At 39.9% G+C, this 23,247-nt stretch overlaps 3 protein-coding genes across 11 annotated transcripts in view; 1 reads left to right on the forward strand and 2 right to left on the reverse strand.

Annotated features, from left to right (window-relative positions):
* The window catches only part of LOC117216330, a 41,660-nt gene extending 25,143 nt beyond the window's left edge, over positions 1 to 16,517 (reverse strand). Inside the window, exons 1-6 of one of the 4 annotated variants that reach the window (XM_033462964.1) lie at positions 16,037 to 16,517; positions 12,042 to 13,143; positions 11,823 to 11,965; positions 11,570 to 11,717; positions 11,267 to 11,501; positions 10,923 to 11,029 (exon numbers count right to left, since the gene is read on the reverse strand). In XM_033462964.1, coding sequence (XP_033318855.1) covers positions 10,923 to 11,029; positions 11,267 to 11,501; positions 11,570 to 11,717; positions 11,823 to 11,965; positions 12,042 to 12,232 — 824 coding nt within the window. In that variant the 5' untranslated portion in view covers positions 12,233 to 13,143; positions 16,037 to 16,517. Of the gene's footprint in view, positions 1 to 10,922; positions 11,030 to 11,266; positions 11,502 to 11,569; positions 11,718 to 11,822; positions 11,966 to 12,041; positions 13,144 to 14,234; positions 14,413 to 14,434; positions 14,738 to 16,033 lie in introns of those variants that run through there. The other 3 variants (XM_033462962.1, XM_033462963.1, XM_033462965.1) reach the window with 3 other exon arrangements.
* On the forward strand, positions 7,660 to 10,604 carry LOC117216333 (prolyl 3-hydroxylase OGFOD1). The gene is made up of 2 exons (XM_033462973.1): positions 7,660 to 7,993; positions 8,111 to 10,604. The coding sequence occupies exon 2, from the start codon at positions 8,615 to 8,617 to the stop codon at positions 10,421 to 10,423; it is 1,809 nt and encodes a 602-aa protein (XP_033318864.1). The 5' UTR covers positions 7,660 to 7,993; positions 8,111 to 8,614; the 3' UTR covers positions 10,424 to 10,604.
* Positions 16,518 to 20,819: 4,302 nt separating the features above from the next.
* LOC117216331 (serine/threonine-protein kinase 25) overlaps positions 20,820 to 23,247 on the reverse strand; it is a 115,445-nt gene continuing 113,017 nt past the window's right edge. For all 6 annotated transcript variants that reach the window (XM_033462972.1, XM_033462969.1, XM_033462968.1 and 3 more), the window contains 4 exons: positions 22,813 to 23,095; positions 22,242 to 22,610; positions 21,837 to 22,063; positions 20,820 to 21,330 (listed from right to left, as the gene is read on the reverse strand). In XM_033462972.1, coding sequence (XP_033318863.1) covers positions 21,321 to 21,330; positions 21,837 to 22,063; positions 22,242 to 22,610; positions 22,813 to 23,095 — 889 coding nt within the window. In that variant the 3' untranslated portion in view covers positions 20,820 to 21,320. The remainder of the gene's footprint in view (positions 21,331 to 21,836; positions 22,064 to 22,241; positions 22,611 to 22,812; positions 23,096 to 23,247) is intronic.

The following is a 23,247-nucleotide window of genomic DNA, read 5'->3' on the forward strand; positions in this document are numbered from 1 at the left end:
TCTCTGTTCTTCTTTCATTGGTTTAGGGCCAGGGGAGGGAAGCGGGCAGCCGGATTTCCGAAAAAGGGAAAGCGACTCGGGATGCAGGTTGCCTGTGCGTCGAGAGCCTGTATACGCCCACGCGAATGCGATAAATTATACGAGGAGGCGAGACCGAAGGGGTCACCATAAAAGAACCTGTTACGTTCCAGATATTAATCCGGCTAGCGGGCATAAAATCGATCAGTGTTCCACGTTGTTCTCCCACGTTTTCGACGGTCGTAACCTCGTGTAGAATGAACTTCGAACCCGTTCTCTTTACCGTGTTAAAATGTTAATCGTGCGTCGATTCGTTTGTCACCGAGTTTTGTAGATTGTAGCAATTTTCTCTGTCGATGAATTTCATTTTCTTTCTTTTGGAGTGATATGCAAATTCGTATCGGTAGATACGCTTTTGCGCTTTTATGGGAAATCTGAATGTGAAAAAAAAAAAAAACAATGGGAAAATACGTAACATACTTATATACTTTCTGTACGTAAGTTTCAGGCTAAATAACAATTCTTAAAGGTTCTTGCGTGTGTCATTTATTTATGAACGGAAATACATAACTACTACTGTGACGTAATATCCCACTTTTAAATGTGAAAATGCAACAGCAATGAATATTTTATGAAGACAGAAACGCAACAGTTGCGTCAACAGCGTTATCGAAACAATGCAATCTATACGTCAATAAGTTGTTGGCTAATTCGGCGAAATTTCATTTCGGTAGAAACAGCTTTCTTATAGAATGCACGCAGTCTTTCATGGCTGACTGCAGTTCATTTTCTGTTTCCACGTGCATCGATTAGTCACAGGTAAACTGCTGACATGTATGCAAATTCATATTTCCACGAATGCAATCGAATAATGTAACGTAGTTGGAAAATTGTTTCGCCTACGAAATATTACATCGATTATTACATATGTAGGTATCTTCATACGCATTTTTGTACCTACGAATTTCCCGTAAAAGTATAACAAATCCATAGCCCAACTATAATGAAATCTCTTTATATAAAATCGTAGTTAAATTTGTTATTTTGCAACAAACATCGCCGCTATTTAGAATGAAAACAAAAGTGCAAACAGATCGTGAAAACACGTTGTATGCCTCGACAGAAGTGAAAGTGTTAAAGGCAAACCATTTTTTGAGCCCACCTTCCTACCTTCCTTTTTTACGTGTCGTTTGCATTCAAACGGGCCAAGTTAAACGCCGAAGGAAGTTTTGCCGTGCTTCGAATCCAGATGGCGATCAGCCTATAAAATCAAGTAGGCCTGCGGAAAAGGGCTCCTCTGCCCAGGTTTCGCAGGCCAATAACCCGATCAAAGATAAAATGTGAATGATGTTATCCCACGATCTCATTCGCTTAATCGCATCGCCGTTATCCTATCATTAAATACTAACGTAGTACGGTTGCCATGTAATAAAGCGCGTTCTCCACGACTGACAAACCTCGAACTGTACGAAATATCGAACAAACAAACCAAATGTTTGCTCGTTTGTACAATTAAAGGAGCCTTTTTCGAGCGTATAACGAACCAACGAGGTGAAGAAAACACGCGTTACCACGGTTACGACGATAATCCTTCGTGTACTTTTAATTGAATCATTATCCCGTAAAAGCAGAACACGTAGCATCGATAACTGCCAAACTGGCGTCTGTTGATGGAACTTTCTATCCGATGAAATTACACCTTTCAGCAAATACTTCGTCACGAGGGCCAGCTACACTACAGTGGCTTGCATACGATGGCTCGCCAAGGTTTTCGAATATTCATCGTCGGAAATTTTCATGCGTATGCTATACACGTTAGATAAAACATTTTGGATATTTCGTTAGCACTGTAATGTGAAGCGAGTGGCACGATTATGTTGGTAAAACTCGAAAGCAATTTGTAAATGTATATAGAAGTTACGTGATATTTACTACAAACGTATTCAGCAAGAAATTAGCACAAGATTAATCACGATCCACCGGATACAGTGGTTTATTAAAGTAACGAATACTTTTTTCATATTTCCAAGATACATACTAAATATCATGTACACTTTTAGATTTAGTTCAAAGTATATCGATAGAGTCGTAACAGTTCTGCCTCGTTATAGCGTTAATCATCGTTTCAACATGTTTCATATGACACACGTATGATATATACATGAAAATTTCCTATGGTGAATGTCCAAGTACTTGTGTGAGTCATCGTATATATTCTCTCATGGAAGAAACGGTAATACAATGATTTAAAGATAGAACGAAGACAATGAGTAATTTCGAGAACAGAACGGGAGAATTTCTGGGACAAAATGTCCGAGCAAAGTTTTTGTTCCCTCTTGGAGAAATGGTCGAGTGCGAACTATCTGCGGTTCTCTATCCTTTTTATCGATCGTCCAGAACCGGTATGTACCACGATTCGTGTGAAACGAACAGCTCAACGCGGAGAGCAGGGGTTCTGAACGAGTACGATGTCTGCACCAGGGGCCTACAGTTTGTTGTAATTATGAACTCTAGCAGAACACAAGATGCTGAAAAAAATAGAGCTAGTGGACAAAAATGCGAAGAGTACTTGGTTGAACGAAAAACAGAAAAAATAAGGAAATTGGAACGCTCAAGGCTTTTCTAAGAGAAAATGGGTCGCATTACTTAACGTCACGCGATGCCACTTCTAATCTGCACAAGAGTAATGGCGAAACAATGTTCCCACGGAACTGTACGAACTTCCTGTATCACCCAGGAAATTGTACACTTTCTGCTAATGTTTCGCGAACTTTCCAATCGCCACGATTAAAGAAGATTAAACAAGATTAGAGAACACAGATGAATCTACCTCACGATGAATCAATATTTCGTAAGAATGAATGTATAGATAATTGAACTGATACTTGAAGCACCGATTGACACATCTTTGTCGATATTCTGATTTCAATATCATTTTATTATTGAAAAGGATGTTGTTTCGGTTATAAAGGCTAAACCAGGAAATAGTTAAAAATGAAAAGAAAGCCTGTTAGGAACAACGATATAACATTTGCCCCTGGTTTTCTACGGAGTATAATGGTTTCATTGCCTATTTTTAAAAGACATATTTTTGAATCTAAGAACGCGTCTCCTTGTTCGACTATGTCGTATTAAAATACTTCCTTTTATCTACGAATTAGTATTCAAAGTAGAAAATCAACGAATTACGCAACAGTAGAATTGATGAAATTGAAGACCTTGTAGAAATTTCTTACAGATCCGAAACAATCGCATGGGACACCGATGCAGAAAAGAAATATAATCAGCTCGTTGCAGATGCAATGCATGAACTGAGAATGCAGCAGCTGCCTGTTCCATGGCCAAGTGCCTTTTATTGCATTCGTATCGACGATACCAGCTCGGCCACGCGGTCGATTCGACTCATCTTGAAACGATAAGAGTGCTTTCGTGATCCAAAAGTATCCTTGTGCTCTCTCATCGAGCCAAATTGATACTACGCAAACGATAGCAAATTGCATCACTATGACGTTTACGTAAAATAATGCGACATCCTTTGGTTCAGCCCTTAAGCTACGACAGGCTTACATTATACTAACCGTGCGCTGCCCATGGTCGCTAGAGGATCACCTACTCTCGAATGACCTCATCGTTTGCAATTACTACGGCAGAAAATTTTGTTTCCGTTTTAATGATAGCGTGTACAGCTTTTCAGATGCTTTGCTTCTCCGACGAAACAGACTTTCTCGCACATGTTTCTCCAGAAACAACAACGTTATAACTACAACTTTTATTTTTAAATATAATTAGTCACAGTTTCTGTGTTACATCAAGATTATATTAGCTTAATTAACATTTTAAAACAAGAGAACGACGATGTCGCGGAATAGAAATACTAACGAAATCACGAAGAAAGCAATAAAAACGTACTCACTCTTACTAATTGTAAAACAAGAAATACAGTCTTCCAAGTATTTCCTCTTTCGACTTATATTCTATTCGAGGTATCGTATCACTGTTTATAATAACTCTTACGGATACGTGCATCGTATCAAAAATGCATGTAAATTAACTCGAGGAGACTAGTTTTTTAATCGTGAAACTTACATCATTGCTGGAACAAACGTGCTGTTTATAACAGGACGAGGATGGCGCTCCACTTTTTACAATGTAGTTTTCTCTTGCACCGGGTCCGTACGATAATGGAGATTTATCGCGAGAAAGACGGAAAAGTAGAGTATACCGTAAGAAGTAAAAGCAAGGATTAGCGACGATCGATAGAGTCACGATGAGTTTCGACCACTGACAATGATATCCATTTCTTTTGACAACGCCGTGTTGTCTTCGATCCCGTCGCACTCTACTGACGAACGATGCCATAAGCGATTCGAGTGCCGCTACGTGGTGTTCTCTAAGCTGTAGAAAAGAGGAAACGCGCTTGGCATATTTCGCAGCGACCAACCACGTATTCGAGCGTGTCGCCGTTCCACGTCCTTACAAAATTATTATTACTGTTTCGCGTTACGGCCGCTTTCAATAAACGCTATTCGATTTTCTACGGTTTATGTAAAAGCTTTTTTTTTTCAATCTTCAACAGATGCACAATCATAGCTGAAGGATAAATTGTAAATTACGTTCTTTGATAAATTGTAACCTTCGAGTAAATTGCGTAATTAACCACTCAACGCGCGTGTTATGTAATTATTATTAATTATATATATTAATGTAAAGAAACACGTGCTATCTGCATTTTTCGTAAAGATTAAATAATCGCGATTGCTCCAATTTTAATGGAGTCCCTCTGTCTAGGTGAAACCAGTTGATCGAATCGAATTAATTCGATTCCATGGGAATAAAAACGATCTTACGAGGTCGATAACTGGAATTTAATGCCATGTACGTAGCTACGCGCGGTGGGTTCAACGCGAGGATAATTACGCCAGTCACGCAATGTTATAATCTGTCCCGACTTACGCGCTCCAAGTCACCCCATTTAGAAGAAAAATATCAACGGGGTACGAGTTTACCGCTGTATGCTAAGCGCAAGTACATACAAACCTCAGAGGAAAAATCGGCTACGTGGACGAGGATAGATTGAACCTTTTCACGTCGATGAAACAGGTAACGGTTTGCCCGTATACCAGGTGTCTTGACGTATTTTCAACATCGCCTGACAGGATACGTCTTTCAAGAATTTCTCATTCTCTGGGAAAAAATGATGAAAATCCACTCGCAACAAACACCTTTCTTCCGATCTTTCGCGTCACTTTCGATCGAGTCGTATTTTTCTCTTCTTAGAAGATCTTTTATATTTTAGAAAAATCCGGTAGATTTGGTATCAATATATCTGATTTTTCATGTAGATTTTTTTGACAAGATTAAAAGACAATGGTAAGTTTTGTTTAAACGAACGACTGTGATTGATAAAGAAATTTTTCAAAGAATGAAACGATTAAAAAATATTTACCTATAAGTGTTACGATTAATCTACAGATATTAATAAAAATTAACGATCGACGAAGATAACCAAAGAATGATTATTTCTAATAAAAAAAAAGAACTATTTTCGTTAACAATAATGGGAACGAGTAGCCAAAAATGAATTCTGACTATTTATGACGATTATTCCTAAGGAAAATAATTTTATCTAAAATACGAATTCTTACGCTCTAACTTTTTAAATCTGGATATATAATATATAATATATAAGATATAACTCCTGGTTAAAAGTTCTTTTCTGGGTTAGAACGAAAGCTGGATCGAACACAGAATCGAGGATTTCATCAGGGTCGAAGAATATTGAGAAATAGAAAAATTATAGTTCGAAATCGTTAAATGCTGTCCAAATTAGACACGGTAAGGTGTTAAGCAGGTAGACCACCGTGTATAAGGAACATTTACACGGCAACATTAATGGACGTACTTTGAATTTAACAGTACACTTAATGTTGCGATCGACAAGCTTAGTGGTTCGAGTGGCGTAATCGTTAAACGAGCCACTTGGCATCTCGTCGAAGGTATTCCACCGAAGGAGAAAAAAAAGGCGAATGACCTACCTCATCGCGAGCAAGTCACTCGAAACTTCCACGATTCCATTTTATCTGAATGATCACTACTTTATAAAACATACAATTGTCGCGTAGGCAATTGTACACCTGTATTTCCTAATTCCACGAATTCTCAGTAATATAAAATTATATAATTATCTTCTTGCATGGTATTCCTTAAATATCTTAGTTATTCGTTATTCGTTAGTGGATACAGAAACACGGCACTGGTCGACGAAAAATAAGGTATGACGTGGGAGAAACGTAGTTCCCTATGGCAATCGATAGTCACTTACAGACGGAAAGAATCTCGACAGATATTATACGATAGGGAGAGAATGTATAAAGTAAAATGTAAAATTGAATACAATGAGGCTGATGTGTAATAGAAACATTCCCACTTGACTCACCTCTGTTTCGACAAGCGGTTGCGGATTTCAAAATTCGAAAGCTCCTTCACGCCATAATCGTTACAGTAGGGCACTAAGAGTCCGGTTCAAGGCCAAGATAGTAGATCGGGGGGATAAAACGGGAATCGCAGAAACTGGAATCGAAGATAGTCTTCGAACGAATCTTCGATGATAACACCTAAATATTATCGATCGAGATGAGATTTTTTAGAGCACTTTGGACACCACTTGAATAATGATAATAGTATAAAACTGCTTCACCAGTAATCCCGGCACAACGTGATCTCGACACAAACAAAAGATGACTGAAAGATACTGAGTATCCTAACCGACTGTTTACATCGTCGATTTCAACCACAAAACCCCACCCCTTGATTATCAAGCTTATCGGCGGACGACGAGTAGGCAACGTGCATCTTTAGGAGGAAAGGACCGTGTGTTGACAGATCCCGAGGGATAAAATATTGAAAGGATGAGACTTGTCACGCTGCGTGTATGTGGGTTTCGCTCGTTACTCACGTATGCGCAAGTTGTCGTGTTATCTAGTTCCAGGATTGCCAGCGAGTTCTTTATACGAAGATTTCACGATGATCGAACATTCGGCCTGACGATATCACACTTTGTACAATTTAACGCTCAGGGTGTGCCCCGAATTTCCATGCGACCAACGGCATCCGTCAAACGTGAACTACTGCCGCCATCTTGATACGACCGTCCGTGGCGACACTGCTCGGCGGATCGTTCAACTACTGGCGCTGTAGCGCGGACTATTTAAAATATTTTAATTTCTTACACGAAATTTTGAACCTCGAAAGGTTACTGAAATCTCAAAATTCTTAAATTTATATAGTATTTTATATAAAAAACAGGGAAATTATATATAAATATTTTGAAATGCGCGAAACATAATCGTTGTTCTTCATTTTAATTATATATTTTAATAATTTTATTAAAATTTCGGATACTAAACTATGAGTAATTGCTTACAAATTGTAGATTTGATTCAACAATGTATTATAGCAATTAAATTATAATAAAATAAACGTGTCGCGTGGCACAATAAGAAACAGCAAAGTATGTAACCTACAACAAATTAAAAGAAAACAAGAAAGCTACGATATTGACGTTCTCATATTTTTCTTGACATTTCACGATGTATTACAATAGGTTACAAAATTTATTCAGTGTTTAAAATCTATTAAATAAACTTTATCATACGTGTAACGTGATTCGTCTGTTAAAATTACATTAAATGAAAATTCCACGTAGTTTAACGATTTTAAATAATCGCGGTATTGAATCATAGGAAATTTATGACGTCAGACGGTGTGAAATAAGGTTAAGTGCGAGTTGTACCGATTGTACGTAGTAGGAAAATAGTTTATGGCCAGGGTTCACAAATAATTCAGGACGTCCCTGGTTTCGATCGAATCAACGTTTTCCTCAGCGGTAGTAGCGATCCCTGGGCAGAATGCAACTGCGTGGTGATACGGAGCGGCAGACCTAATTCTCTAAACTTGGACACACGTGCAATTTCTGGTATGTAATTGTTGAAGAAGTAATGTAATTCAATGAACGATCGTTTATTCAAAGAATCGATGCGATCACGACGCAAGCTGGATTTTATTAATCGATTTTTCGACCGACTGCTTTCAGAACACGTGCGGGTCGAACGACCACGTGGGCCGCATGTATCGAAAAGCAAGGACCGCATCGTCTGGTGAGTGTATTTAGACAAACTGTGATATTTCTATCATCGACACTACATCTTAACGAAGAATGAAATATTAATTTCGTAAATAAAAATCTAATTACAACAATCACTGTTAGCTGATTGTTACAACCGTGTGGAAATGCGATAACCTTCCAGGATAATGTTTGGAGAGAAGTAAAACGTGAGATCGAATAGAATTTGTATTTTCCACGGGAAACTTAATATCACAGACGATGAATGCACGCAGTTAAAACATGTAATGCTACATATCTGTCTATATACGCGGAAAAATGTGATATAGTTTACAAATTTTTAAAAGTATTTGTAGATAAAATTAATAAAGAATATGTATTGTTGATTCAAAGAATTAAGGGACAAAGACTGATAGAATAAGAATATATAAGTAAAAATTCTCTAACTGACCGTTTCAAGGAAGGTACAGAGTAATGGCTGAGGAAGAACCGCGGGTAAAAAAGTTAAAGCAATCTATCATTTCTGATTTTATCTTTTCATCTGACTTCCAGCAATTGTTTTTTGAAAATTGGCACAACTGTACTGATCAGAAGATAGAGAACCTTGAAATTATATCAAAGCCATTTAAAGTGTGCAGAATATCAAACTTTATCAGCAGCGAAGAATTTATGGATGAGATAAAGAATGAATTGTTGGATGTTAAAAGTAGAAGGAATAGTATGGACCTTTTTCAGTTTGAACAAACCAAGGATTTTGCTAACATAGACACAGAATATTTAAAGTTGTTATATCAGACGTTTGAAACAGATTTAACAACATGGATGGAACGGAATACAAAGATAGAGCTTAATCAGAAAATATCCATGTCAAGTTCTTGCTATTACGATACAGATTATTTACTATGTCATGATGACAATTCGGGTGACCGTAGAATTGCTTTTATATTGTACCTTTCAAAAAATTGGTCTGAAAAAGATGGAGGAACTCTGGATTTATTTGACACAGATAGAAATGGAGTACCTAGAAACGTTGTAAAATCTTTAATACCAGAATATAATTCTCTTGTATTTTTTGAAGTTGCCAATAATTCTTATCATCAAGTGGCTGAAGTAACTACACCTGATAAATCGCGTTGGTCGATCAACGGTTGGTTTCATGGGCCAATTAAAGAAGATAGTAGATCACCAAGATCAGACGTAGAAAGCAATTACATAGTACCATTAAACGATCGAGTAGCTGTGAAGGATTGGATATCAGAATGTTATTTATTCCCTGGAATAGTTAGAGAAGTTCACCACGACATAGAACATAAATCATACACATTTTTATCCCATTTTCTGAAAGACGATGTTTATGAGAAAATTGTAACAGACTTGTCATCCGATACTATCGTTTGGAAAAGAGTTGGACCACCCGATGTTTGTAATTACGAAGTGGCAGACGAAGAAAGCCTTCCCGAATTATTAAAATCTTTCTACAATATGTTTAAATCTATCACGATGTTCCAATTGTTAAAAGACTACACGGAATTAGATCTAGTACCGGAAAAAGAAACTATGAATCCTAGGATGATAATAGAGCTTCAGAGATGGTCTACAGGTTGTTATACGTTAATATGCGATAAATCATATGCGAGTGATACTTCGAGTGAACAAAAGTCCAGCAGTAATGAACATTCAAGTCGAAACGATGAAACGCAAGAAGATTTGTTGGAAACTAGTAGCAGAGAGGGTCAAGAAAGGTCGATACCAACTAAGAGCACGGAATCAGGATGTAATACTCCAGTGAGCACCAAGGAGGATGAAGATATTGACGAGGATGATATTTTGAAGAAGATGGGTAAAAGGAAATCTCCACGCTCGAAGAAGAAAAGTTTACCGCAACAGGGTTTCTCGTCAGCAATGGAAGACCCATCGCCACCTAAATTAGCTAGAAGTCTAGATACTGATGATTCTGACGTGTCCGACATTGGAGATTATTTGTCCGACCCTTTAGATTGTTCTTTGGAATCGGATCGGGAAGAAGATAGTGACGATTTAAACCCTTCCGACGTCGGAGCTCTCGATGTTATAATCCAATTTAACACGAGTCATGTATCCGAAGACCATACCATAGACTATGTGGATCCCAAAGAGCAAGATGGAATATTAATTCACGTACCAGCAAAGGACAACCATCTATGTCTTGTTTACAAAAGGTTAATTACTAGTCGTGTTCACAAATACGTGAATCATTACTGTACAGATTATTTTTACAATCTGATTTGTACATATTATGAATAGTAATTACACGTACGATTAATGTCGTCTCGTATGTTCTTTGATCAAGTTGACAATTGTATAATGAGTGGCGGACAAAACGCGTCTGTTTACGTGTATTATAGTATTCATATTAATAAAATTGTCAGTATTTATCATCGAGCAATTCCTTTGTTATTCATTTCTACCAACCTGTTAAGTATTCGATAGACTCAGGGATGCAAGTAACCAAGGTACTCGTGCGTCTTACGAAAACTAAGGTGGAGATTAAGACCACAGTGCAGAAAACATTGTCAATTATTTATTGGGTGTCATACATCTATCGTTTACGTTTACTTACAAGCTAACGTTAGGTGCAATTAGGTCGCATGCAGGGATCTCGAAGTACTTTGCTTGTTTTAGAGCATAAAGGGTACTGAAGGAGAAGATTTTGAATCTTTTGTTCGATGCAAAAGCGAGGAGAAATTCTTCTAGGTATTATATAAGAGAAAGAAATGAAAATGAAATAAAAAATGAGGCTTACGATTGCGATGCGTTAGTATAATCATTTTCTGCTTGTTGTACGTGTATCTTGACCTTCGAAGAGCTTTGCTGTTCCTTGTCATTCTTAGCAAGTCCTTTCGTAGTGACCTGGGACGTAAAATATTTTGGTAAACATTACCCCATTGACCGTTCGCATTGTCAATAACATTCGATAACAAAAGGCTGTTAACCTGGGATGTTTTTGCGTCTTCTTTTTAAGTTACTCAACGAGGAAACCATTAACGGTCACGCCTTCGATTTACCTTTGTTCCACACGACTTAAAACAACGAGCGATCGTTTCTATCATACGGAATGCAATATATATATATATTGTAACAAATCACCTGAGAAGTGGTAGGGATTCCAGCCATGCGTTTCCTTAGTTCGTTTAGCTGCAGTTCTCTCTGGAAGCTTACGTCGTTTTCCTGCGAATCTTCTCGTAATCCATCGTTAATCGATTCTGTCGAGTACTCTACCTGCACCCAAGGACAAATCGTCGGGGAGGCTTGCAAGGAATTTTTGCTTCCTGGACGAGAAACTCGCGGAGACAATCTTCGTAACAACGAAATGAGTTTCGACCTGCGGAGTTGGTATTTTCTATTAGCCGCTGTTTCTACGTCAAGTACATGTAACAGAATGATGAGTACTTTGTACTGGATGTTTGAAGGTGATCAGAACTGATTGCTCCACTTCTCGAAAGCTGTTCCGCGCTGCGCGTAGTGTCCCTCCAATGTAGCTTGTTGATAGATCTTCCTACTCGCCAATCAAGGCTGCTGCTTTGACGGGATTGAAAGCCTGGAATAATAATTTAGAATGCTGCTCGTGTAGTTTTAACGCTGGTACGACAGTAACGGTATCACGCTACGATAAAGCGATCGCTGGAACTGAACAATTGCCTACCTTGCTCGTTTGTCGTTTGATTAACCCTCCAATCTAAGGAGCTACTACTTCTATTCACGTTATAAATATTATCACAGGATTTTGTTGCGAGATATGCCGCGTGATGGCGACGTCTAAGCAATTTCGAAACTGGTCCCAAGTGCCTGAAACGTTATTTTATCGTTAGTAAGAAACAAAATTGCCAGTATCAGCGAAAGAAAGGAAGGGTGGTGTACGTACTTTTTGAATTTCCGATTCTGCTCGATAGGCGGTTTGCTGTCGCAAACTACCACTTTAACTTCCGGTTCCGGGCAGTACGTGCCTACACGAACGTAGTTATAACTGCCACGGCCACCGTCCACGGATCGGAAGTTACCGCCGCGCTCGTTCGAAGGCACGCGGACAAGTTCGATTTTTGATCGTCCCTCCATGTTTCTTTTCTCCCTTTTTTTCTTTTTTTTTCTTACGATACCACTTATTTGATTCGTATTATATTCACGATTACACTACTCGATCGTAAAAATAGTAAAAAATTTAAAAGCTGTTACGCGGAGATGTTTGTTTTTCTTCTCGGTTTTTGTTCCGCTGTATTATTATCGACTATCGAAGATGGCCGGCGCGTGTCAGTTTCCACTTTTCTCTCAGAAACTATGCTCATCGACGTTCTTAAAATAGTCGTGGAATCCTCCTGAGCTACTTCCACCTAAAGTCTCCTCTCGCTGCTGGATCACGTCATAACGGTTGATTCCTCCAAGCGTTTGGCACGCGCGGCCATCACAAATCTTGGTCGATTCACGAAGCACGTGCGTCTACTCTCTACATCCGCATAAGAATTCCAAGGGTCACGTTCATTCATTCCACGAGAAAACAACGTCTATCCGTTGACACGGACGCGTCTGACGATGCACTCGTGTACACGATAATTAATTGAATTGTCCTGATCCAGACACCGGTCTTCCTTTCTTCTTCTCTTAGCCGATAAAATCTTGCAGTATTCAATGTAATTTCTTTTATTTGATTCATCCATTCCACACTCGCGCCTTGTTAAAATACCGTTTGCAGAATAAATATGTCGAAAAAAGGGTCTACAAATATAGATATGTTCTGGTATAAAAAACTTGGAGTCGCTCTATTTCGTAAAAAAGTTTGTCTTTTCGCGCGCTTCTCGCACTTTGCATATTCCGAAAGACGTATAGGAGAACCTGTTCCTCATCAGATTTACGAGCTTTTTATTCCCTTTTTCGACGCGCGTAGTTTCTACAGTTCGTGTGCTCGTTTGTGCGGCTTCACTCGCGACGTATCTCCGGTTTCAATCGCGTTAAACTGCAACGATCCCAATTTCCTAAACAGAGAGCTAAACGTTAACGATAACTTTTTCTCTGTGACACCCACCGTACTACGTTGTTGAGACGCCTATTTTCGAGCTCTGATTACGCAATCATCAATTATGATTAGAAGGAGGACAATACACGACCTGACTTACATTAGACAATTGCGCTCAGGCAATCGGTTCGAGACTCTTTTCGCTCGACAATTACGAGCTGGAAAATTAACCGGTGTATCTACAGAAGAATAGCTTCTTATTTGCTTTCATATTGTCGTGATTAATATTCAACGTTTCAAAAAAGAAATATCATTCTTATCAATTTATTTATCGCGAGGAGATAGCACAAATAATGATAAATTTCAAAGGAAATTAAAAAAGATAATTATAATCGCCAGTCTTCTATGTACTTTAATTTATGGAGTTGATTACATGCCTTCTGAGCGACTCATTCAGCAAACGGAATTGAATATAATTAATGGAATTCTTTATAGTTAAAATCTAATATTTTATGCCTGCTCTCCATCGATACACAAGATCCACAATTATTTTATTGAAAAAGGTCTTCACGCTTAATCTATTTCACGTACATATTTCTCTTTAGTTTCTTTTAGTATTCAAGTAGAACGAATACGCTGTATCACTTGCAACAAGTATATATAAAGTAATATGTATCATTGACGAAACACACTACGAATTTTTCAAACAGTTCGATGTTCGCTCCAGAAGCGTCTTGCTTCTGCAAGTCATTTTCCCTTGACTTTTTAATTTTCTATTGAAGGGTGTCGCCTTACGTTTCATACAGCGTTGCAACAATAGGTTTTTCAGTCTTTTGTAAGCACGAGGAATCGTATTACGGGTAGAAAAGCGTAAAGAAACGAGTTCGTCTGTTCCATTCGAGAGACGATACGGTTCAAATCATAGAAACTATTCGCATTGGCGAATACCTACGGCGAGAAATTAAATCGAATCGCGCGCTCGTGCTCGTTGTCACTGTAGAGACTAGCGCGTTTCCATCGGATGCACTCGAAAGCTTTCGTTACGACCGAAACTGGGGATTCGTCTGGCAATTAAGTCGCTAATTAATTCGAAAGAATACAGGAGCTTACGTCGAACCGGAATATGGATTTCCATAATTGCAAGGAGCACCGTCTGTGTTCCGAGACGCAACTTCTAATTAAAAAGAAAGTACGGAATAATTCGATGCTCCGAGAGGAGCATTCTGAGACTACTTCTCGGTTTAACAAACTTTGTTCAACCCATTGGAGACGCACTGTGTCACGAACGAATATATTCAAACGAAAATCACCTTTGTCGTAACATTTTCGTTCTACGGTTTGTAGTAAACTAATCGCCGGACTTGCATTGTCAGCTTCGCTTCGATCGGCAAATCGTATCGATCTTGATAAAAATAAAACGTTACAAGGTAAACGTCAGCAACGCTTGGGCGATTCAACTAACTTGATAACTAAACGACGCGCTTATTTATTTAATAGGAGAACTCGTGAGATATAGCACATGAATTGGAAGGAACAAAGCGTAGACGATAGGTGTTCGTTAGAGACTATAGCCACTTGTAAGTGTACTAGCAATGAGCATTTTTTTTTTTTTTTTTTTCGAAAATTGTAACGAATTCGACAGCCACGTGGTGAAACGCGCGAGTTAGACGCGGAAAAATGTAAAGAAGATCGAAGGAGCTCGTTGCTGCACTACCGTAGCGTATTCACGTGGCTTCGCCGCGGTGTAACGTCCGCGCTCTGCGACTCGCGGAGATTCACTGCCGGCTTTGACGTACGATCGTTGCGCTTTACGCGCGCACACAGAAGCACTCGACACACAAAAGACTCTATTACACATCGGTGGTTTTTTGGAGCGGCGAGAAAAAAAATAAGTAATTAAAGCGTAAATACCTATACGCGACTATGTGCCGTCATGGTTTACCGAACGCTAGTCGTCGGACCGATCTAAATATCGGTCGATCGTGAATTTCCACCAATTTAGCTTCTCTATTTCTTCTTCTCTTTTCGTTCTGGTTTAGATAAATTGTACTAGACTATCGTGTTTTGTTTTTATTAAACTTGAATAAATCGAGCGAAGATGATTGTTTCTTCTTTGAAATTTCTACCTGTCTAACTTTTCCATCTCCTCTTTCTTCTAATTTTAGTTCGGTCAAATAATATGTGGAGCATAGCACGCTACGCACGATATTAATTTGTCATAAAATTGTAATAAAACAACTGGAAATATCCTCGATTTTTTACAAAAGAAATATTTTGCAACTTTCGGGCGTCACCGAAGGATTACTTTAATTTTAGAATTCCATATAATAATAATAATAAAACAACGTGACTTATTATCCCAAGTTATGAAACATCATTTCTGCTACGTTATAAAGATTCCTCTCCTTAATATTCTCACTCATGAAACTACATTCCCCGCATATTCTACAGAAACGCGCTGCAACTTCGCGTTCGACAATTATTTTATCAATAACCGATACGATATCAACACCAATCCATTACGCGTTCCGCTATCTCGGAAGCCATCCACGCCCATTGAATTTGATCGGAGGATAATCGAAGCTTAAGGACGTTGTATACTTCTACGAGCCGGCAAGCCAGGTGTTTGCACGAGACGCGACTCCAGTCGCGGGGATTCTCAGCGAGCACGTGCGCGGCGGAAGCGTATAGGCGCGCGGTCGTCTCGTGAAAAGTTAATCAATCGGCTAGCCGCCTGTCTGGCGTTGAGACGAGAAATGTGCGAGCCTGAAAGTGTCGCGCGCGTTCCTAGCTACCGAGCAACATTTACTGGCAGCGTATATGTTAGATAATAGAGAGGAGAGGCCTTGAAGCTTGCAAAAGCTGTACGAAGTCTGCGGAGCCCGTATGTGGCAGCGTGGGATACGTACTACCTGAAAATAGCAACGACACACTTCGCGGTCTGCTGTGCTGACATCGAACATCGCCAGATCGGCGTCGTCGAAGAGACGGAGGTTGGAGGCGTGCCAGGATTCCCTGTCCTCGAGAGGTTGCGGCTCGACCGGCCTCTTCAATTCCCTCGAATTAGTCGTTTCGATGGGCGTCGTCGTCCTCTTCGCGTTTACTCGACGAGAAAATCGGCCGACGATCAATTAAGGGATACGAATGGACGCACCAGAGTCCGGCGACTTTATCCGCGATCACGTGTCGAACGCGAGTTTCTCTTTTACGAAAACACCTACTACCTTCGAATTCGTGGTGGACAGGCCAAGGAGGAGGGAGAGAGAAGGAGACAGGGGTTCCTCGTTGAACCCTCTGCTCGACAGCTCTCCCGCCCCTGACTGTTCGATCGCGACCACCCGCGGGATGCTGTCGACTACCGCATCGAAACGCGTCGAGGAAATCCCTATCCTCTTAATCCCCCTTGGCCGCCCTCACCTAGCCCGCGAACTGGCAGACCTGCGCTTTCCACCAGTGTACTCTCGCGTTTCAGCAATCACGTCCGACCACTTCCATAGACTGACTTTTATCGACCGGGCTCGTGATAAAGAAGGTTCGTGCACTGCGTTTAAAACGAGGCGGTGCGATTTTCTTATTGATATTATTCTGCTTGTACTTTGTTCGTTTATTGATGGCAAAAGAGGAGTTTATTTATTTTTCTATGAACTGTCCATTGCTAATTGAAGTCTTGAATATCGCAGTGTTGTAGTAACGTTTTTATTTAAATAAAAAGATATGTTGACGTTTATACTATTCTTTTTCTTGTCCTTGCTAAGTCACCGAGTTCCTTGGACTTCGTTTTTAATACCCGTGGAATTGTTGGGTTTACTGTCTGTTTCCTTTTATGGTTTCCTCTTAACTCTTCGAGTGATTCCTCTTATGTCTTGCGGTTAGTATCTTTCCTGAATATTTCTGCTTGAAAAAATGAATGGCTCGAGGCTTTAATTAGTAGCGGCGAGTGGATGACAAGATAAAATTGCTAACGCGCGAAGGATGACCCAGGATGATCGAATCGTCGAAGGTGACGCAAGATTTTGCCAATTGCAGCGTAGGTGAAACGCGACCGTCAACTGCACGTGGGTTTTCACGTGTATTGTTTTGCAATGTTCCAATTACCTCGTGGTATTGAATATCCATATAAATCTTCCACGGCGGATCCTATATCTGACTATCACGCGCAAGAATGTCGCTTCGGTAAAAGAACGTTCTTTCCAAAATAGTCTTTGAAAGAAAAAAGAGAGGCGTGTGCAGCCTTGTCTCTCCAAGAAATTTACAATTCAGTAGCATACATTACGCATTTATATCTTAAGTCGTTTGAATCAGCAACGAAAATAATATTCTAATTTCCATATTTACAAGGATTATGTATTCTATGGTTATTAAATTTTTTCTAAATTGTATACATTTGTTGTTTTATCGATGATAAAACGCGGTTCAAGAAACGTACAGAGTGTCGTCGATCGTAATTTATTTGATCTTTATTTCGTATTTGTACACGCCCTTAGCATGCCACATATAATCAATATGATACAGTCCAATGCAGCCAAGGTAGAAGTAAAATACAAAAAATATATATATATATTTATATATTTATATTCTACGTCGATAGGTAATATTATTGTTACCACGATGTTATAACGGTGAATATATTATGGATAATAGCTAAGAATATAATACAAAGAAGAGTGCTGGTTACAGTAGGACACGTAATTCGGATTGAACGTGGTGCAATTTATGATTATTCTTCAGCGCTTCTTTGAAATTGCTAAGAGAAACGGTAGCGATCTCTGTTTCTCGAATTTTTCACTCCCTATTGGCGAAAGATAAAACGATCTTCAAAAATAAAATTCAAAATCACAGCTCTCTCACGATGATCTGTCGAAAGATTTACAAGGGAAAAGTAGCTTGAACGTTCGAGAAATGGGAAAAAATAAAACATAAAAAAGAAAAGTAGAAAGGGGAACGTAAAAAGCTTCTTATAACGTTACGTATGGCTATGCAAAAATATAAGTAAAACACGATAGAAACCTCGATAGAGACGAGGTTTCGATTTGATGTTTCACGTGGAAATCTGCTTACTTTCAATCCGCTTTCAGCGGAAGTACGAGCGTGCACAAATTTAGAGAGACTCGCGATAAACTTGAATATTTCGATTCTAGAACTCTTTAATAATTGGTAGCGTCTCTAAATAATTCATTCGTCAGTTCCGTTTTTCTTAAAAACGCTATCGGTACGTCTACTTGCGCTATCTAATTTATTGCTATCAAGGGAAATGAAAGCCGTCGAACGATAATGAAAGGTTGATACTCGCGTACAACATGAATAATCCGCAGTGAACCACCCCTTCGAGAATTACAATTTATTCCTTTTAACGATTAGTCAGATTTGAATGTTAAGATCGACCGCTACGCCTCAGATCCCTGACGTTCTTTAAAACATATACTGCTTACACAGCCATACGTTCGATTCGCGACTAAACAATTTCACAGGCATGCTTGTGAGGAATTAAAGCTATTAAAGAGGATTAAACGTTCCACGAGTAATACAATTGTAGATAAAGTTGTTTTTCTTCTCTTCGTAGAATCGGTGTCGTTCGTTGCAAAAAGGATCGGAAGAAGTGATACGGGAAGATAATTCGTTGAAGTCTTTCGAGTTTTCTGAGTTCTTTATTAGAGCGTAGCCGGTAAGCGTTTATGGCAGCTTTATGAGGATGACTGGGGTAGCGACCGTCGTAAAAGTCATCGAAAAGAACCTAACCCAACGGTGAAACAACAATAAGACGAATAAATCCATAATATTAACAATAGAGTGTAGTGATATTAACTAATGTAAATTCAACTGAAGAATAGTAAAGTCCTCCTACGTATTTCTGTATGTGTGTGTGTGTGTGTGTGTACGCGCGCGTGTGTGTATTTGTATGTGTATTCGTGTGTCTCCTCTTTCGATCTCGGGCCAGAAATAAAGAGTGAAAAACAAAGAAATATTATAGGCGGCAGGAGAACGAGTCGGAAAAGAGAATAAAAGGGGGTGTGGTAGAGCGGAGATCAGAGGTGTTCACGTACTAACAATTATCTCGTTCGTCGTCGTTGACAATATTACAATAATAATTGTAGGAGTTTACGGCTCTTCCATTGATCGCCTCGCTGACTGGAATAAAACGCAACTACGTGATATTGTATTGCGGGCTTACGATAGTTAGGTCTCTCTCAGTCGCCTCTCTTTTTCTGCACGACTCCCTGTTAATTAATACTATGTTCTCGTTATAATTTTTACGCTAGTTTTCACCTTTGCGCAGCGCTAAACATTTTTTCGTATTTTCTTTCCTCTCGTTTTGTCGTTAATCGTCTCTCTCCTCTTACACACTCTTGTATTCCACACATACGCGCGTCCTCTTGCTCTCTCACTCTCTCCCTCTCTCGCACTCTATCACCCTCTTGCGCTTTTTCCTCCGTTTCTAATGTTCCACGGTGCAGGACAGCGCGCAAACGTTCCGCAGAAACGATCGTTCGTCGCAAATAGCTACTTCGTTTCGTTTGCGGCTATCCTGCGTTAAAACGACGACTCCCTCGTTCTTGTTAAACCTCTCTGTCTATTCGATCATTACGAGGAATCTCTTCGTGTTTTCTTTCCATCCGCTTTTTTTTCATTTTCTATATAATATACTTTATAAAATACATTAGTTTACAAACAACGTGGATTAAGTGCCGACGTCCCGCGGAAGTTATCACAGCTCAGGCTCGATCGTGGAACGGCTCGACTATAAGAACTCCCTATCCCGGATGAAACTAGTGGAAGAACTTTAGCTCAAGAAAAAGAAAGCACATTTTCGTGTGGTTCGCGCACTACCATTCGCATGAACTACTCGATCAATATTGCTTACACTAATTTTCGTTTCGCCCGAACCGGGTGTACGCTTCGGACCTCGATCATAAACGCATGAATTTTCTCGTGACCATTGTTCTCTCACTTTTTCTCATTGTTTCGTTCAATCACGGAAAAACAGTACTAGAAATATCAAGGTAAAACGGGATCGCGTTACGGAGCTGCGCAACCGACTGGCAGAGACGTCGATCGTTAGAACAATAAGACTATCTTATCGTGCTACATACATATTTACAAAGCCTCCGACATAGAGGCACTCTCCCTTCCTTCGATTTTATTTCCATAATCCGGAACGTGCACCAACGCAAGATGCAACGGGAAGGCATTTATTTAAAGGGCAGCACTTTCCCTTTGCTAACTTTCAAATCTTTCTCTACGTTGCTGGACTGAATATTCTACGGTTTAAAATAAATATCTTCGAATTTTTTGTCCGCTAAAAGCGCGATCTTCGAACGCGAATACTCGCTCGAAAGAAACTGCGACTGGCAACGATTCGGCTATGATGTCATAGTAAAATCGTAATGGTAGTACACGTTCCGGATGTATCTACAATGAGGCAAGATCCCTTCAACGAATACCCTTTCACCATCCATCGGACCACGGTTGTACCCTACGCTATATCATCCGCTCTTTTATGGTTGCGTCGATACCGAACACGAAGAACGTACAAAGAATCCTGAACGGGTGGTTGCACGATTTGCAAAAATATTTCTCAACTATCTCCTACATTTTTCTTGCACTTTTTTTTTACTTAATTTTTTCCAAATACTAACTTTTAACGATCGGGGGGAGGGGAGCTAATATCTTTTTAAGATTTAACGGTAACTGTAACCCTCGCGCGAGGGCAATTGGATGGTATAATTTTCTTCTTCTCGTTTTTTTTTTTTTTTTTACTTTTCTCTAGCTTTTTTTTCTTTTACTGTAGTAGATAAATCTCTAAATCTTCTGCTCTGCTTTGAACGGAAAAAGTCGATATTATCGTTCATAAAATGAGTGAATTTTTGGTGCGGCAAAATGTCGCTATAATATTTTCATCTCTCTATCTAACGAGCACTTCGCGCTGAATTGGACATGGAGACGGGATAATCGGATAAAAGCTACAATTCAACGAGCTTTTGTTGTCGAGTCTAGTCTCTGTAGACCGAAGGAAAAGAAAACGGCCTGGCCGTTGCAGCGACGTTCTTCTTCTACTCTTCTCTCATGCTCGGATCCGGTTAACAACGTACCGGCATCATACGGAATAATAACTCTGTTTAAACGAGAAATAACGAATCGTTACAACGTTAGGATGTTTTCGGACCACAATCTCTTGCGAATCCTCGCCCTCTCGCGTCCCTACGTATCCCTGAAAAAAATTACAACTTCATACTCTGATGAATAGTTTTGATGATGCAAATGAAGCGCTAAATACAATGACGTAGTTGTTAACCTGTTAACCAGCGAAGACGGATTAACTCGAATAATTATTTTTAATTAACTGTTTTGGGGCATACAGCGATTCGCGAAAATACGTGAATTTATACGTTTTACATTTGTATAAAATAATAAATCTCGAAACCAATTTGAAGCTACAAAACATTTACTGTAAATATACGCTGCTGTAATGTTCAGTTTATCAGGGCTGAAATCGAATTCTAATTGAAATTCGTTTCACTTTATTAATATTTCATTCCATGATCGTAGAAGATCTTAATCGAGGAACGATTCGGTTAACAAGTTAACAAACTGCGATGATAGAAAATAATAAGAGAAACAAATGAACGTATGCAATTCCTTTAATGCGATAAAAATCTTTGAAAACAGATGACGCGATTTACGTTGAAGGGGCAAATTGCTGAAGTTCAATGTTACCTTAGAATTACTTTTTCCATCAGCATAAACAGACAACCTTCCGAATGATTGGCAGGAAGTAAAGACTTAAAGAGTTCCCTGATAAGAGCCTCGGTCATTCCTGGCGAAGTGCGTTCCGCTGTCTCGAACGCGCTGCGTAGTTCCTCTATCGCGCCACCGTTCTTGCCAATGCCGCTTCCGCCCTCGCCATTATTGTCTCTTGCCGAATATTGATGTTTCCGTTGAAGCTGAACGGAGAATAGATTTCTATATTTCTCTGTGCAATCTTTCACAAGCGAAAAGGTAAGTAAAACTCGAGTCTGTTATATTTAAGAGGCTACGCTTTTCTTCCACTTTTCTTTAGTTTCAGCTATATCTCAAAGAACAACAGGAAACATTCGATGCTCCCTTAGAAGAAACATTTACCTCGGAAAGGAGAGGTAAAACAACACCGGAAAGAGCGGCGCTCCGCGGATGCTTCAGTTCCTGCGAGCTCCTTGGTCTCTGTTTGTCTTCACCGGGCCTATGGTCCACCATAGGTACGACAGGTACATCCGGTTTACTGTTCCTCTTCTCTTTCGCGCTGAATTCCCTTTCCCTGTCTCTGTCCCTATCCCTGTCCCTTTCTCTTTCTCGTCCTTCTCTATCACGTTCCCTATCCCTGCTGTCTCTGCTGTCACGTATCTCCTTCAATTCCCTCAACGAGGAATCCCGATTGAAGTCCCTGTAATCTCGGTCTTCTCGTTTTTCTCGCGTGTCCACGGGCGGCGGTGGCGCAGCCTCGTGCGGTCGGGACTGAAACATACGATTAAATTCCAACGATATTAAAAAACAGTCATCGATCGAGACGACTTCGCCTCGCGTCACACGACGGGATATTGCCTGTCCGCCGTAGCTCGTCTACGAGACGCTCTACCTCTTCGTTCTTTAACTCGTCAGACACTCTTCGCCCGGCTATCGGATTCGATCGCAGTTTTATGAAACAGAGGACACTCACCGGCGTGTGTTTCGCTTGGCCATCGCGTACAGAATCCCTCGACTCGCTTCTGTAATGATTCAACGTGGAATCTTTCGGTGGAGATCTCGAGGCACCGTTCGCGTGTGGCTTCGTTTGCTGATTGTGATTCGTGGACCTGTGATTCGGCGTGTGTGTGATGGTCAACGAGGTTGGCTGTTCGTCGAGCGGTAGCATAGGCACCACGGATCCTTTCACCCCGTGAGGACCTTTCACGGTCATTATCCATGGCTCGTCCATGTCGCTATCCTGTTTCGACTCCTCCCTGAAATCGATAAAATCGCCGTATTTCCGACTCATGCTTCAGAAGTTGATGGACATATGGAACGAACATACGGACTGCAGTTGTCCGTGCGAATTCAAATTTTCATGAACACAACCTAAGAAATTGGATAATCATCCTTCATCCATCAGTCA

Source organism: Bombus bifarius, unplaced genomic scaffold (genome assembly GCF_011952205.1).
Source record: "Bombus bifarius isolate JDL3187 unplaced genomic scaffold, Bbif_JDL3187 scf7180000010271, whole genome shotgun sequence".
Taxonomy (NCBI): domain Eukaryota; kingdom Metazoa; phylum Arthropoda; class Insecta; order Hymenoptera; family Apidae; genus Bombus; species Bombus bifarius.